This window comes from Somniosus microcephalus, chromosome 6 (assembly GCF_052327205.1).
Source record: "Somniosus microcephalus isolate GS21.2 chromosome 6, FLI_Smic_1.0, whole genome shotgun sequence".
Lineage (NCBI taxonomy): Eukaryota > Metazoa > Chordata > Chondrichthyes > Squaliformes > Somniosidae > Somniosus > Somniosus microcephalus.
The window spans coordinates 96,694,589-96,711,489 of NC_140992.1; the positions used below are offsets into that span (position 1 = coordinate 96,694,589).

At 49.4% G+C, this 16,901-nt stretch overlaps 1 protein-coding gene across 3 annotated transcripts in view; it reads right to left on the minus strand.

Annotated features, from left to right (window-relative positions):
• The window catches only part of LOC147115931 (uncharacterized), a 42,774-nt gene that overhangs the window by 11,764 nt on the left and 14,109 nt on the right, over positions 1-16,901 (minus strand). For all 3 annotated transcript variants that reach the window (XM_085990584.1, XM_085990583.1, XM_085990581.1), the window contains exons 2-3: positions 15,596-15,697; positions 12,805-12,849 (exon numbers count right to left, since the gene is read on the minus strand). In XM_085990584.1, coding sequence (XP_085846710.1) covers positions 12,805-12,849; positions 15,596-15,668 — 118 coding nt within the window. In that variant the 5' untranslated portion in view covers positions 15,669-15,697. The remainder of the gene's footprint in view (positions 1-12,804; positions 12,850-15,595; positions 15,698-16,901) is intronic.

Here is a 16,901-nt window from a genome sequence, read left to right on the forward strand (position 1 = left end):
TTGATAGGAATAAGAAGGCTCCACAACATTAGGAAAATAAACCATGAAAATTAGGTAATATACTTAGTCTAAATTTAGCCACAGTCCAAAAATCAATCAGCCTCCCCCATATGGGCATTATTTTATTAGTTCTCTCCAGACTGCACAACATAACTTCCCACTGAGGGAAAAATCGACACATTGAAGACTAATTGCTGTGGTGTCTGGCTGGTACCAAATTCATCTTCAGCCAGACATACATATCGACTATTGGCAGGTAGTTAGAAAAGCCATTCAGGAATCTGAGCTCATTAAGAATTTGCAATTTTTTTCCAATAAGCAGAGAATATAACAGGAGCAGGCGTTCATTTAATGTGCCGGACATACTGCAGATTGTGTGTCAGCACAACCCAAATCGGTGGAGAATCTGTAGTACAGGTTCAGTCACCTCAGCACTATTCGTTTTAACAGATCTCCAACTGAAGCAAACATTTTAAACATCATATTTAAACTTTCTAATGTTAACCAAGAGCTGACTGTTCATCAATATCACTAAAAATGCCACCAGCACATGGAGACCAGTTATCAGAACTCTGCTCATGTACAGAGTGATGCGCTATCAATTACTCATAAAAGACTGAGAGTTAGAAGAGTAACTAAAGGCTTTTATTAACAAAAGAATGGAGGTCTGCCTCGAGTGGTCGACCGGTCCAGAAATACAAAGGGCTGGGGAGCAGCCACCTTTATACTAGGACTTGTGGGAGGAGTCAGCCGAGGCATGTCCAGGCATGTACACAATGGAATGCAAACAGTATACAAACAGTGGTTTACCACATTCACCCCTTGTTTAAAATTGAGTCCGGCGGGGTGAAGTGTATTAAAAGTTAGTGTATTGGAGTCTCTCTGGAGGTCTTGTCTGCCGCTGTGATCGGCGTGGCGACGGCGGGGGTAGTGAAGCTTCCGGCATCAAGTCCCGCGTAGGCTGTGGCGCTGGCGTGTCGTCCTCGTAGATGTTGAGCGGGTCGCGGGACCCAGGCCTGCCGTCTGCTGGGGCTGGATATCGGATCGTGGGGGGGGGTGGTAGTGGGTAGTGGGTTACTGCAGCCCCCGAGGGTGCAAGGTCTCTTATGGAGACTGTGTCCTCCCGCCCGTCCGGGTACGCAATGTAAGCGTACTGGGGGTTGGCGTGGAGGAGGTCGACCCTCTCGACCAGGGGGTCCGTTTTATGGGTCCTCACGTGTCTTCTCAGTAGGACCGGCCCTGGGGACGTCAGCCATGGCAGTAGCGATGTCCCCGATGTGGACTTCCTTGGGAAGACAAACATTTTCTCATGAGGGGTGGCGTTAGTGGCAGTGCAGAGCAGTGACCGAATAGAGTGGAGCGCATCGGGTAGCACATCCTGCCAGCGGGAGGTTGGAAGGCCCCTAGACTTTAAGGCTAGCAGGGCGGCCTTCCAAACTGTCGCATTTTCTCTTTCCACCTGTCCGTTCCCCCGGGGGTTGTAACTAGTGGTCCTGCTTGTGGCAATACCCCTAGTTAGCAGGTACTGACGGAGTTCGTCGCTCATAAACGATGAGCCCCGGTCGCTATGGATATAGCTGGGGAAACCGAACAGGGTGAAGAGGTAATTTAGGCATTTAATGACCGTGGCACTGGTCATGTCCGGGCAGGGGATGGCGAACGGGAAACGGGAGTACTCATCAATAATATTGAGGAAGTACACGTTGCGGTCGGAGGAGGGGAGAGGCCCTTTAAAATCGACGCTCAGGCGCTCGAAGGGGCGAGTGGCTTTTATCAGGTGGGCCCTGTCTGGTTTATAAAAGTGCGGTTTGCACTCAGCGCAGACTTGGCAGTTCCCGGTCATGGTCCTGACCTCCTCAATGGAGTAAGGTAGGTTGCGGGCCTTGACGAAGTGGAAGAACCTGGTGACCCCCGGGTGGCAGAGGTCATTGTGGAGGGCCCGCAGTCTATCGATCTGCGCGCTGGCGCAGGTGCCACGCGATAGAGCATCCGGGGGTTCGTTGAGCTTCCCGGGCCGGTACAAGATCTCGTAATTGTAGGTGGAAAGTTCGATTCTCCACCTCAAGATCTTGTCATTTTTGATTTTGCCCCTCTGCTTGTTGTTAAACATGAAAGCGACTGAACGCTGGTCAGTGAGCAGGGTAAATCGTTTTCCGGCCAGGTAGTGCCTCCAATGACGCACAGCCTCCACAATAGCCTGGGCCTCCTTCTCAACAGCGGAGTGTCTGGTCTCCGGGCCCTGGAGGGTTCGTGAAAAGAAGGCCACGGGTCTCCCCGCCTGATTGAGGGTAGCGGCCAGGGCAAAGTCGGACGCGTCGCTTTCCACCTGGAAGGGGATGGATTCGTCCACTGCGTGCATGGTGGCTTTGGCGATGTCCTCCTTGATACGGTGGAAGGCTAAGCGGGCCTCTGCCGTCAAGGGAAAAGAGGTGGACTTGATCAGCGGACGGGCCTTGTCCGCATAGTAGGGGACCCACTGGGTGTAATAGGAGAAAAACCCTAGGCACCTCTTCAGGGCCTTGAGGCAGTGGGGCAGTGGGAGTTCCATAAGGGGACGCATCCGGTCGGGGTCGGGACCGATGGCTCCGTGTTCCACAACACAGCCAAGGATGGCGAGGCGGTTTGTGCGGAATATGCACTTCTCCTTGTTATATGTCAGGTTCAGGAGTTGGGCGGTGCGGAGGAATTTTTCGAGGTTTGCGTCATGGTCCTGCAAGTCACGGCCGCAGATGGTCACATTGTCCAGGTATGGGAAAGTGGCCTGCAACGCATTTTGATCTACCATCCGGTCCATCTCCCTTTGGAAGACGGAGACCCCGTTGGTGACGCCAAAGGGAACCCTAAGGAAGTGATAGAGGCGGCCGTTTGCCTCAAAGGCAGTATACTGGCGGTCCTCAGGGCAGATAGGGAGCTGGTGGTATGCTGATTTCAGGTCAATGGTCGAGAAGACGCGGTACTGCGCGATCTGATTGACCATATCAGCTATGCGGGGGAGTGGGTAAGCGTCCAGTAGGGTGTAGCGATTTATTGTCTGGCTGTAGTCGATGACCAGGCGCTGCTTCTCGCCGGTCTTAACGACCACAACCTGGGCTCGCCAGGGGCTGCCCTCAATAATCCCTTCCTTCAGGAGCCGCTCCACTTCGGTTTTAATGAAAACCCTGTCCCCGGCGCTGTATCGTCTGCTCTTTGTGGCGATGGGCTTACAGTCGGGGGTGAGGTTAGCGAACAGTGGGGGGGGGGGGTGACTTGGAGTGTGGAGAGGTTGCACCTGGTGCGCGGCGGGCAATTTGGAAGCTGCTGGCTGCGGACTGTGAGTGGGGGGAGGGGTCCACCGTACGCCATCGTAACACTTTTAAGGTGGCACTGAAAATCTAACCCCAGTAGAACGGCAGCGCAGAGGTCGGGCAGGACCAGAAGTTTAAAATTATCGTACACAGTCCCGTCTACTATGAGTGTCACCACGCAGTAGCCGCCAATGTCCGCTGACTGGGACTCGGAGGCCATAGAAATCCGCTGGTGCGCAGGCAGGACTGGGAGAGAGCAACGCCGCACCGTGTCAGGGTGGATGAAGCTCTCCGTGCTCCCAGAGTCAAAAAGGCAGATTGTATCGTGACCATTTACCTTAATGTCCATTGTGGAACTGGCCAGTTGGTGCGGTCTCGCTTGGTCCAGTGTAACGGATGCCAGCGTAGGGGTCGGTGTGTCGCTGCGGGTATCAGATGAGGCGGTGTCGGGGGCCTGCTGCGTCCCGGCTGTCGTCCAAGATGGCGGCGTCCATGATCCCCATGTGGCTGGAGGCGTCCAAAATGGCTGCTGTACCGGTGATTCGCACATGGCCGAGGAGGCCCAAGATGGCGGCCCGCATGGCCCACACGCGGCGCTGCTGGGGTTCGGGTTGGCTTTGGCCCTGCAGACGCTAGCATAGTGTCCCTTCTTCCCGCAGCCCGAGCAGATCGCGTTTTTCGCCGGGCAGCGCGCTCTGGGGTGTTTTGCCTGGCCACAGAAGTAGCATTTCTGGCCTTGGGGCATTGCTGTCTGGCCTTGGGACACTGCTGCGGTAGTTGGGCCGTTGCTGGGGTGTGGCTGGGGTGGCACGGCGCTATGAGGCGGTCCTACCGTGTCCCAGGCTGTCGTTCCCCGCGGCGTCCACGGTGCAGAGGAGTAGGCATCCATGCCCTGGTAGGCTGCATCCAATGATAGTGCGAGTTCAGAGGCCTTGTTGAGGTTGAGGTCACTCTGCTCCAACAGTCGCTGTCGGGTGTAATTGGATCTGTGGCCCGCTACAAAAGCGTCCCGGATAAGTTCCTCTGTGTACACGGCGGCCTTTACATCCTTACACCCACAGGCCCGGCCAAGCACGGACAGTGCCTGAAGATATTCCACGGTCGATTCCCCAGGTTGTTGTTTACGACTCCCCAGAAGGTGCCTGGCGTACACTTTGTTCACTGGGCGCGTGTACTGGTCCTTGAGGAGCTTGATAGCATCCGCGTATGAGGTCGCGTCTTGGATGACCGAGTACACTCGGTGGTTCACTTTGGAGGTCAGGACATCCAGTTTGTCCTCTTCCGATTTGATTGCTTCGGAGGCGGTCAGGAATTTTTCGAAACACTTAAGCCAGTGAGTAAACTTGGTGGATGAGTCCGCCTCCCGATGATTTAAGTCCAGGCATGCTGGTGTGAGGATCTTTTCCATTATAAAAATTTTGTTAATAAAATTGATGCGCTATCAATTACTCATAAAAGACTGAGAGTTAGAAGAGTAACTAAAGGCTTTTATTAACAAAAGAATGGAGGTCTGCCTCGAGTGGTCGACCGGTCCAGAAATACAAAGGGCTGGGGAGCAGCCACCTTTATACTAGGACTTGTGGGAGGAGTCAGCCGAGGCATGTCCAGGCATGTACACAATGGAATGCAAACAGTATACAAACAGTGGTTTACCACACAGAGTTCCACTTTTTCCAGAACAAACCAGTGCACAGACAGCGGTATAACTCAGTGCTGTTAGCTCATACAAGTCAAAAAGCAGGTACTGGTGTCAAAACACTAGGACATAAATATATGCAAGATACTTAAGATCTCAACCAATGTCATTTCTGGACAATGAAGAATTTATTGTGTTTGAAAGTAAATTAAACTCATTAAGTTCCTATTATTTAAGGAATGATTTTAAAACAAATGCTAACTTAAATAAATAAGGGGGTCCCTCAATAGCTCAATCAATCTATCCAGTTAGTGGCTGAACCATACAAGGTTTGCTCCTTGATCAGTTTGCTGGTTGTAGTGTCACAGAATCACAGAACAGAATCACAGAAACCCCACAGTGCAGATAGAGGCCATTTCGGCCCATCGAGCCTGCACCGACACATATCCCACCCGATCCCCGTAACCCCTACACCAACACATATCCCACCCTATCCCCGTAACCCCACGTATTTAATCCCCCTAACACTAAGGGTTAATTTATCATAGCCAATCAACCTAACTCGCACATCTTTGGACTGTGGGAGGAAACCGGAGCACCCGGAGGAAACCCACGCAAACACGGGGAGAATGTGCAAACTCCACACAGACAGTCGCCCAAGGCCGGATTTGAACCCAGGTCCCTGGCGCTGTGAGGCAACAGTGCTAACCACTATGCCACCGTGCTGCCCTATGCCACCTGTCGCTACAACTATGTCCCTGGGCATGGGAGGGGAAAGTCAACCAAGGTTCCCTTTGCTATTCATGAAACAGCATCCCTTGCCGGAAGTGCATGTCTATAGATGTTAGGCGAGAATGATCAGGCTTGGCTGTGATCTCACCTCAAGGTCGAATAGCATTCCCAACGCTCACCGTCAAGGTCCACACATGAATAATGGCCACTTGGGTGAGGTACCAGAGGGTGCCATGTAACTAGTGAACCATACCACAGCAAGGAATAAACAACCTAAGAGGAAAGTGGCAAGAAATAAGCTAATTTTGAATATAGAATGCCCGGTTATGTTGTGGCCTGTCATTTTACAGAAACATAGAAAAATAGGAGCAGGAGTAGGCCATTACGCCCTTCGAGCCTGCTCGCCATTCATTATGATCATGGCTGATCCTCTATCTCAATACCATATTCCCGCTCTCTCCCCATACCCCTTAATGCCTTTTCTGTCTGGAAATCTATCTATCTCCTTCTTAAATATATTCAGTGACTTGGCCTCCACAGCCTTCTGTGGTAGAGAATTCCACAGGTTCACCACCCTCTGAGTGAAGAAATTTCTCCTCACCTCAGTCCTAAATGTCCTACCCTGTATCCGGAGACTGTGACCCCTCGTTCTAGACCCCCCAGCCAGGGGAAACATCCTCCCTGCATCTAGTCTGTCTAGCCCTGTCAGAATTTTATACGTTTCAATGAGATCCCCTCTCATTCTTCTAAACTCTAGTGAATACAGGCCAAGTCGACCCAATCTCTCCTCATACGACAGTCCTGCCATCACAGGAATCAGTCTGGGGAACCTTCGCTGCACTCCCTCTATGGCAAGTATACCCTTTCTTAGGTAAGGAGACCAAAACTGCACACAGTCCTCCAGGTGTGGTCTCACCAAGGCCCTGTATAACTGTAGTAAGACATCCTTGCTCCTGTACTCAAATCCTCTTGCAATGAAGGCCAACATGCCATTTGCCTTCCTAACTGCTTGCTGCACCTGCATGTTTGCTTTCAGTGACTGGTGTACAAGGATACCCAGGTCCCTTTGTACATCAACATTTCCCAATCTATTGCCATTTAAATAATACTCTGTCTTTCTGTTTTTCCAACCGAAGTGGATAACTTTACATTTATCCACGTTATACTGCATCTGCCATGTATTTGCCCACTCACTCAACTTGTCTAAATCACCTTGAAGATTCTTTGCATCCTCCTCACAACTCACAATCCCACATAGTTTTGTGCCGTCAGCAAACTTGGAAATATTAATTTGTTTCCCTCATCCAAATCATTGATATATATGTGAATAGCTGGGGACCAAGCACTTATCCCTGCGGTACCCCACTAGTCACTGCCTGCCACCCCGAAAAAGACCCATTTATTCCTACTCTCTGTTTCCTGTCTGTTAACCGATTTTCAATCCATGCCAGTATATTATCCCCAATCCCATGTGCTTTAATTTTGCACACTAACCTCTTATGTGGGACTTTATCAAAGGCCTTCTGAAAATCCAAATACACCACATCCACTGGTTCTCTCTTATCTATTCTACCAGTTATATCCTCAAAAAACTCCAGCAGGTTTGTCAAACATGATTTCCCTTTCATAAATCCATGTTGACTTTGTCTAATCCCGTTGATATTTTCTAAGTGTCCTGTTATCACATCCTTTATAATAGACTCCAGCATTTTCCCTACTACTGATGTTAGGCTAATCGGTCTGTAGTTCCCCGTTTTCTCTCTCCCTCCTTTTGTAAATAGTGCGGTTACATTTGCCACCCTCCAATCTGCAGGAACTGTTCCGTAATCTATAGAATTTTGGAAGATGACAACCAATGCAGCCACTATTTCCATGGCTACCTCTTTTCGTACTCTGGGATGCAGATTGTCAGGCCCTGGGGATTGATCAACTTTCAGACCCATTAATTTCTTCAGCACTATTTTTTTTACTAATACTAATTTCCTTTAATTCCTCCTTCTCACTAGACTCTTGGGGCTAGATTTTCAGTATAGGCAGTTTTGGGGCGCTAACCTTAGCGCCCGCCCGAAGTTAGCGCCCGCCCCAAAGTAGCGCCCTGTTGCCGGGAATTCAGTGGCTTCGCCCTAAGAGGTTGGTGGAGCGCTAAAAGAGGCGTTCCACTACTATCTTTAGGCGCTAAGCCGGCGGTCCAGAGGGATAGCGCCCAGGCGGGGCGCAGCGCGGGTGCGGTCATTTTTGGACTGACAGCAGACCCCGTGGCGCCGGCCAGCTGTTAAAGGGGGAAGGGACGAATTGGTCTGCTGCCACGCCCTGCACACTGCAGCCTTGCAAAGAGGCCTCAACACTGCTGCTCAGCCCCAGGGAGTCATGGCAACGCCAGAGAAGGCCCGTCAGCGTGCCCTGCGCTTCTCAGAGGGTGATCTGGACATAATGGTCACAGCTCTGGAGGTGAGGCGCAAGATCTTGTTCCCAGAGAGTGGGAGGAATCCAACCCACCACGACTACACCAAAGCCTGGAAGCAGATCGCCCAGAGGGTGACGTTCACCGGCGATGCCCCCAGGACCCACAAACAATGTCGTAAAAAATACAACGACCTGACCAGGATTGTCAGGGTGAGTACCCTTTCCAGTCTCCTCCTCATTCTTGCATGTACACCTGACATGATGGGCAAAGGGAGCTGAAAGTCCTATTGGCCAGCCCTCAGCCAGCAGCATTGGGACAGTCATGAGCATCAATTGGCCATTCGGCACTCTACACTCTGGCCAAGCTATTCCACCATGGGAGGCTGTGCACACTACATCAGGGCTTCACTCTGTCCAAGCTATTCCACCATGGGAGGCAGTGCACACTACATCAGGGCTTCACTCTGTCCAAGCTATTCCACCATGGGAGGCAGTGCACACTACATCAGGGCTTCACTCTGGCCAAGCAATTCCACCATGGGAGGCAGTGCACACTACATCAGGGCTACACTGCGCACTTACAGCCCGTCCTTTCTCTTGCAGGCTAAAGTAGCCTTTAATCGCCAGGCCCATGCCAGGGGTGGCCGCGCCAAGCTGCAGAAGCTCACTCGGCTGGAGGAGCGCGTGTGTGTGCTCATGGGAGCCCGTGTGATCGTCCCCACAGCGTGCGGAGTATGCGACCCTCCACTGCCCGGCAATGGTAAGGACCTCGCCTTTTGGCCCTCTCGCGTCGCACTGGCCCATCCGAGCTACCTCCTTTGCCACTGTCCCACCAATGCGCTGAATGCCACCAGTCCTAACTCCCTCGCTGACGCCGTCTCCTCACTCTGAAGCTACTCTTGTGCATTCCTGCTTTCAGCTGGTGACGACCAGGACCCTGAAGCTGCCAGTGACAGCACCTCCGAGCAGGAGGAGGAGGAGGAGCAAGCCGGACCATCGGGGGAACAGTCACGTCCCGCAGGAGAGGAGGAAATGCTTGACACCTCCTCACTGGACGAGCGCCTGGAGGAACTGTCGCAGGGCAATGCAGCTTCTGGGACCAGTGGCGTCCAGCCACCCAGGAGCCGTGCGCGTGGCCCGCGGCCTTCCCCCCAAAGGGGGGAAGGATCAGAGGGGAGTGCTGCTGATCGGCACACTCGCCGCCACCAACGTGGCAAGGGTCCCCTAGTTCGGCCCCCTCCTCCCCAGCGGGAGAGTCGCGACTCCAGTCCGGACACCTTCACCTCGGAGGAGGTGCGGAAGCTGGATAAGATGGCCGAGGATTCGGACCGGCGCCACACGGAGCTCATGAGCGTGGTGGGGCGCATGCCTGAGGCCATCGAGTCGCTGGCGACCAGTGTGCGCGAGTTCGGGGCAGCAACTGCCGCGAGTGGCCGCATGCTGACTGATGCCGTCAAGACCCTGGCGGATGTGATGCGCGCGCACACCAGGACAACAGGGGCACTCACTGCTGCCACACGCGCTGTCTCAGGCAGGCATCGCCAGGGCAGCCGCCGCGCTGGACCATCCCAGCAAGCCGCCCCTCGGCTGATTGTTGCGGATCCTGCAGTGCGGGCCCGGCCGAGTGCCACCGCGCCACAGCACCAGCCAGCGCATCCCAGACGCCAGCTGGCCCACATTGTGCCATCCGTCGCCGCCATTCCCCCACTGGGGCGTCAAGGGCAAGCGGCTGCAGCTGATGGTGGCCAGGCTCAGGTGCGCCACTCAGCAGACGGCCCCTCGAGGCCCAAACGCCGTGTAGGCCGCCCCCCAGCGGCATCTGGCGGAAGGGCATCTGAGCCTCAGGCGCCTTCCCCCAGCCTCGCAGCAGCCACTGGGCAGAGCTTGCGAAGGAGCAGCAGGCTGGGCAGGGGAGGCAAAAGGCTGGGCAAGGTCTCGCCCTCGCGGGCCACTCAGTAGAGGGTGTGGCCAGCTTTCCTTTTATATGGCGGTGGGCATCTTTATTTTGCCCATGGTTGTGTTGTTGGAGGGCTTACTTTTTGCGTTAGGCCGACGTTGAGGCCCGGTTTGAAGAAAGGTGGAGTGACTCCTCCCCAGTTTGTGGGAGTGAGTCGTTTGTTGGGCTTTTTGTGGGGCCCGTTTATTGTTTTTGGGGATTCATGTGGGAAGGGCTTTTCATTTTTGTGTAATAAAAAATTATCTTTATTCATACAGTCTCCATGGTTGTTCTTCTTAGTGTTTGTTGGCTTCGCCGGCTGAGGGCTTGCGGAGCGGCTGCATTCATCTTCCCTCATGGCCCCTGGCCATTCCCTGACAGGGGGCTTAGAAGTACCGTGTAATAAGGTGGCGTCGTGCGGCCCTTGGCCCTGGTCGCTCCCTCCTGGGAACGTACGCCTGCTCCTCCTCCTCCTCCTCCTCATGCTCCTCCTGCTCCTCCTCCTGAGGTGCTGGTCCAACGTCAGGTGGCAGTGCCTGAGTCCTACGGATAGCCAGGTTGTGTAGCATGCAGCAAACCACCACAAATTGGGAGACCCGGTCCGGCGAATACTGGAGAGCTCCTCCGGAGCGATCAAGGCAGCGGAACTGCTGCTTGAGGACCCCAATAGTTAGCTCGATGATGTTGCGGGTGGTTTGATGGCTCTCGTTGTAGGCCTCTTCAGCAGCGGTCCTGGGCGCGCGGAGCGGGGTCATGAGCCAGGTGCACAAAGGATAGCCTTTGTCCCCGAGTAGCCATCCTCTTGGGGGAGGCTGTGCCTGGAACATGTCATGCACAGTACTCTGCCGCAGGATAAAGGCATCGTGGCTGCTGCCTGGGAAGCTGGCATTGACTGCCATGATGCGCTGCTTGTGGTCACACACCAGCTGCACATTCAGAGAATGGTAGCCCTTCCTGTTGCGATACTGCTCGCCATGCTCCAGAGGGGCCCGCAAAGCCACATGCGTACAGTCAATGGCGCCCTGCACCAAGGGGAATTCCCCGAGTCTGGAAAATCCCAATGCGCGCTGATGCTGGCTTTCCAGGGCCATGGGGAAGGAGATGAATTGGCTTCTCCTTCTGAACAGTGCTTCGGTCACCTGGCGGATGCAGCGATGCGCGCCGTACTGGGAGATGTTTGCTATGTCCCCAGCAGCGTATTGGAAGGAGCCGGTGGCATAGAAGTTCAATGCCACCGTCACCTTCACTTCCACCGACAGAGACGTCCTACACCTGAGCTTTGGCCGCAGATCTCGGCGAAGCAGGTGGCAGATCTCTGCAATCACCTCCTTTCGGAATCGGAGCCTTTTAACACATCGCGCGGCACTCATGTTTAGGTAGGAGCGCTGCTGGCGGTATAGCCTGACTGGGTAAGGCCTACGTGGCCGACGCCTGTAGCCCCCTCTGCCTCTAGCCAGGGCTGCCCCTCTCACAATGCGTCTGCGAGCCCTACGGACATGGAGCTGCAGCTCCGCGTTGGCACCCCATGCAACCCCCATCAAATCCTGGCAAATACTCAAATTTCCAAAAGGCCACTTGCAGCGCTCTGGCCTGAGTCCAAAAATACCTGAGCTCTTGCTGCTTGAAACCAGTTAGCTAGCCTCCTTGTTGTGTCTCCAGAAATGCGTTGCACAAGAGTGTTTTCTGAAAAAAGGCTGGCCTTTATACTGGAGAGCACGTCCCCTTTAATTTGCGCCCCCCGGGGCCCGCGCTGGTTGTGTTGCGTTCCTTTTTCCAAACGCTCCGGCCGCCAGCCGCACAATGGGGCGGTCCGACTGAAGTTTGGAATCGGGGCGCACAAAGGGCGTTGCACGAGGATGTGACGTCATTTTCTGCGTGCGCATCCGGGCGGGCGCTAAACTTTGCGCCGGCGCTAACGGGCAACTTAATTTGGGGCAGGGCGCAAACTGCGCTGCGCACGGGCGCTACACGCATAGCGCCCGAAAATCACTTCTCTTAAGGCGCTAACTGCTGGCGCTAGCAACTGAAAATCTAGCCCTCGGTTCCTTAACATTTCTGGGAAGTTATGTGTGTCCTCTACCGTGAAGACAGAACCAAAGTATTTGTTTAATTGCTCTGCCATTTCCTTGTTCCCCATTATAAATTCTCCCATTTCTGCCTGTAAGGGACCTACATTTGTCTTCACTAATCTTTTTCTTTTTTCCCCTCTTAATCAATCTCTTGGTCCTTTTTTGCTGAATTCTAAACTGCTCCCAATCCTCAGGCTTGCTACTTTTTCTGGCAACTTTATATGACTTCTCTTTGGATCTAATACTATCCTTAATTTCTTTTGTTAGCCATGGTTGGGCCGCTTTTCCTTTTGTGATTTTTAAAATGAAAACATTCAAAGTGCACCATCAAATTACCCAGGTTTTAACTATGGCCCATTTAAAATAGTGCTTTACTAATAGTAACAATAAGGGAGAAATACACCAACTGATTTCCAGGAGGGGTCACTGGATAGCGAACAACAGCAGGAATCCTGGTTGACTTTTCTGAGGGTAATTAGACTGTTCTTATATATGTTCCAGCAATGATCAGCTAACTGATCACAGAGCAGAGATCAAACCGGAGACCTACCTGCTCGGTATGGCTTAATACCACACTAGGCAGTACAGCTACCAACTGCATCATCGGGGGGATCCCCTGACCTGCTGCTTTTTAAGTAATATAGGTAGTTTACTAGAAAGAAAACAAACTGTTCTCCTCTCGGTAATTGCTAGCTGCGTGGATGGTTCTTGCCGTGTTCTATTAGCATGCAGCGGGCTACTTACCATCCCTTTTAAAGAGCTGGCGCAGCACGTTAGCCTCCAGCGTGTCTGAAATAGAACAGCAAAAAAGGCAAACCAGATGTGACAGACTGAAAGAACAAGAGCAAAGCTACTACCTGCTAAATAGGACATTCTGTGCACACAGTGGGATCCTCGTGTTTCAGTGCTACAGGTGGTATTTTAGTGGATTAATCTTCAAACACTTTAAGCCTTTAGTCCCAAAACTAACTCAGCAGGAGTTAGTTGTTAATGGAAAGCCAAGCCTAAAACTACAAAGCTAATCCAATTTGCCCAAGGCATTATAGAAATAAAACCTTCTAGAGCTGTAAGGAGCTTTGGATGTTTATTCCGTATTTTTATTTTTAAAGAAAAACTTGGCTTAGCAACAAAAAAAACAGATATTGTTTTATAATGATTCAAAGCTGATTCAATAGACTGCTCAGACAAACCATCATCATTGTTTTACTCTTTATTCTCTCTCTCTGCAAATTTAGGGGTCCAGTCTTTAAACAGTATCTTCATTTTGGTTTGATTTAGTTTTAATAATATGCATATTTCCAGTAATTTGCAGTATTGCAAAGTGGTTAAATAGAACTGGAGCAATGCTCAATCGCACAATGTATAGAACAATCGCTGGGTCAAAATCCTGAAACTCCCTCCCTAACAGCACTGGGGGAGTACCTTCACCGCACAGACTGCAGCGGTTCAAGAAGGCACCTCACCACCACCTGCTCAAGAGCAACTAGGGATGGGCAATAAATGTTGGCCTTGCTAGTGATGCCCACATCCCAAGAAGGAATAATAAAAAAAATGAGTGGGAGTTTGCTATAAAGCTGTAATTTAGTTGAGGAGTTTAGTTAGTATCATTAACATAGTTACTGGCTTGTCAAGGTCATCTCAACATTGAGATTGAATTACAGCACATCCTTTAACGCATTCCAAGGGATTTATATTCACATATAATACATATATATTATATAGTAAATAGGGTTTCCCCCAATTAAATGATGTCATTTTTTTGCTGTTAGATACTGAGGACATTAAAATGGCAGTTGCGTAGATCAGGCATTGTGACAAGTGACTTGAAGATAGATAACATCACAGAGGACTAGTATTACATTATTTCATTGCAGCAATTTGGCAGTTGATAAACAATATAATCCAGAATATTTTTATTTTCATTTTCATTATTTTATGGATAAATGACAGAATTGTATTCGGCTCCATTTCGGTATGAGACAGTCTGGACGTTACTATTATCACAGGCTTACTTCTAGCAGTGACTGGTGATCGAAATAGAACCAGAACCAATGACCAAGTAATCAGGAACCCATTGCTCTGCGACTTGTGTTACCAAGTTTCTCTCCTTTTTAAAAAATCTTAGACATTTCAATGAATTGGATGAACTGTGGGACAAAGAATCTGTGTTATACTCCTGTATAATGTTCATCATATTTTTGTTCTTAAAATGTTAACTTTATGGGATATAATGCAGAATACATTCTACAGAAACATTAAGCATGTCTTCATTTTAGGTACCCGGTGGTGTAGTTCACTGATGTACTTATATTGAGTGTGGTAGGACATGGACCCACTCTCCCAACATGACTTTCCACAATGAGTTCTTATGACGGCTAGGCCAGCATGGAAAGATACTAAAGAACAGTCATAGCTCTTTTCTAAAGAAAAGAAAGGAGAAAGAAAACAGAAGGCAAATAAACCAAGCTTTTCTTGAGTATGTCCTTGTAGCCAGCCCACGACCAGCTCCTGCAAAAGCCCAAGAACCAGCCATCCGTCTTCACCCAGTCAAGGACTGGTGTATGGCATGGGTGGGGGGGCGTTCCCAACAGAAGAGGCAAATTAATTTATTAAATGAGGTGAGTTCATTTGTTTTTATATTTGCAGAACTTAAATACATTGGTTGATTTAAGATAATTGGCAAAAGGACCAGAGGGGAGATGAGATTTTTTTTTAAACACAGTGAGTTGTTATGCTCTGGAATGCACTACTTTGAAAGGGTGGTGGAAGCAGATTCAATAGTAACCTTCAAAATGGAATTGGATATATACTTGAAAAGGAAAAAATTGCAGGGCTATAGGGAAAGAATGGGGAAGTGGGACCAATTGGATAGCTGTTTCAAATAGCCAGTACAGGCACAATGGGCTGAATGGTGCCTTTCTGTGCTGCATGGTTCTTTGAAACAGGAATCTTTATTTCTATCAAATATTAAATGTGAAAAATAGGCTTCTGATATTCAGGGGTATTTTTTTTATCAGTCAAAGCAGTTGATACTTTATACTGAATGTGTAAATTTTGATGGTCACAATTTCAATAAGACAGGTTTAAACATGTAAAGCACAGGGGACTAAATAAAAATAGCTGATAAAAGAGCATTCTTGAGGTTGGGATCAAGACTAGCAAGGCAAAGCTGAGGGGAAGTCCAAGAACATAATCTGGAATATAGCAGATTTTTTTTTCTGGGGTAACTTTATTACATAGAATAGAATGCATTTTCAACAAATAGCTCAGTATACAGTATTGTACAAAAGAAAACTGACTGTTAAAGTCTCTTTGTATATTGATCCTCCATTATGTTTGCAAGTCATGTAATTTTGCATGCAAGTGTATTGCCATATTTGCTAATTAAATATACATCAATCGGCTTTGAAATAGGAACAATTTGGATATTCGACCAGATGTGGTGCAGATGTGTACCATTTAATCACCATAAATGCAAGAAGAAAATAGAAAATCTCTAATAAAATATTAAAGTGGTTAAAATAATTCCACTCACCGGGTAAGAGCATGACGGTTAGAACCACAGTAGCCAGGATCAAAGAGAACACGTTCCCCTTTGTGCAGCCCATGTTAACCTATATTTTAACACCTGTATATACTGTGGAAAAACACAATAAAAGATGCGTTTAATTGCCTCTTGTGATGTCGAGTGCAAATTGATGGCACATTTCCATGTACAGTCTGGGATTAATAAGATCCCGTTTACCAATATATAAGAAAATTACAGGTCCAGTCTATTATATAAGGATTTTTAGGAACAGGAAAAGACCGTAAACCTATCCCTTTTCCACAAACTAACTCCACTTTCATCTCCATTAATCTCTCCTCTCTCCAGAAATCATCTCATTTATAGTCTCCACTTCAACAACCATCCGTGGTAGCTTATTCCAAAACTCTATTCTTCGGGTGAAAGTATTCAGTCCAGTTTCCCTTCTTACTACAATAGCATAATACTGCGGATGCTGGAAATCTGAAACAACAACAGAAAATGTTGGAAACACTCAGCAGGCCAGGCAGCATCCGTGGAGAGAGAAACAGAGTTAACGTTTCAGGTTGTTTTATTTATTTATTTATTTCTCTCACATGGCAGCTGTCTTTCATTCTGCCAGTGCCATTTACACTTCATCTAGAGCCATTTTTTATTTCTTAACTTGTCCCATTACCATCTCCTTTTGCCTTGCACCATCATTCCTTTTGTCTCTTAACCTCCCCTGCCTTCTATCCTATCACAGACCTTCCCTTTAGTTCTTTCCTCCCCTCCCCCCTTTCCCTGCCCTTGCACTTGCTTAAAAACCTGTTCCATCTCCAGCTTTTTCCAGTTCTGACGAAGGGTCAACGACCTGAAACGTTTACTCTGTTTCTCTCTCCACAGATGCTGCCTGACCTGCTGAGTATTTCCAGCATTTTCTGTTTTTATTTCAGATTTCCAGCATCCACAGTATTTTGCTTTTGTACACAGAGTATATATTTTGCAAGGTTTTCATTTAAAAAAAAGCAGTATCTCTATGGATGGAGGGAACCATTCCCAGCACATCTATAATCAGAACTTGCACATCAAGCAACACCGTAGTGCACTAATCTAACTTCTATATCATTAAAACATTTTAATCAGCTTTTATATTGGGTTTAAAAGGTGTAGCATTGTCCACTTGTGACATGTGAGTCTTGTAAAGCCAGAAACAGTCCAAAGTAAAAGTGCCCCTGATTTGTTAAGATTATTTATTGTCACTGGGTCAAAATCCTGGAACTCTTTACCTAACAAAATTGTGGGAGTACCTTCATCACATGGACCGCAGCGGTTC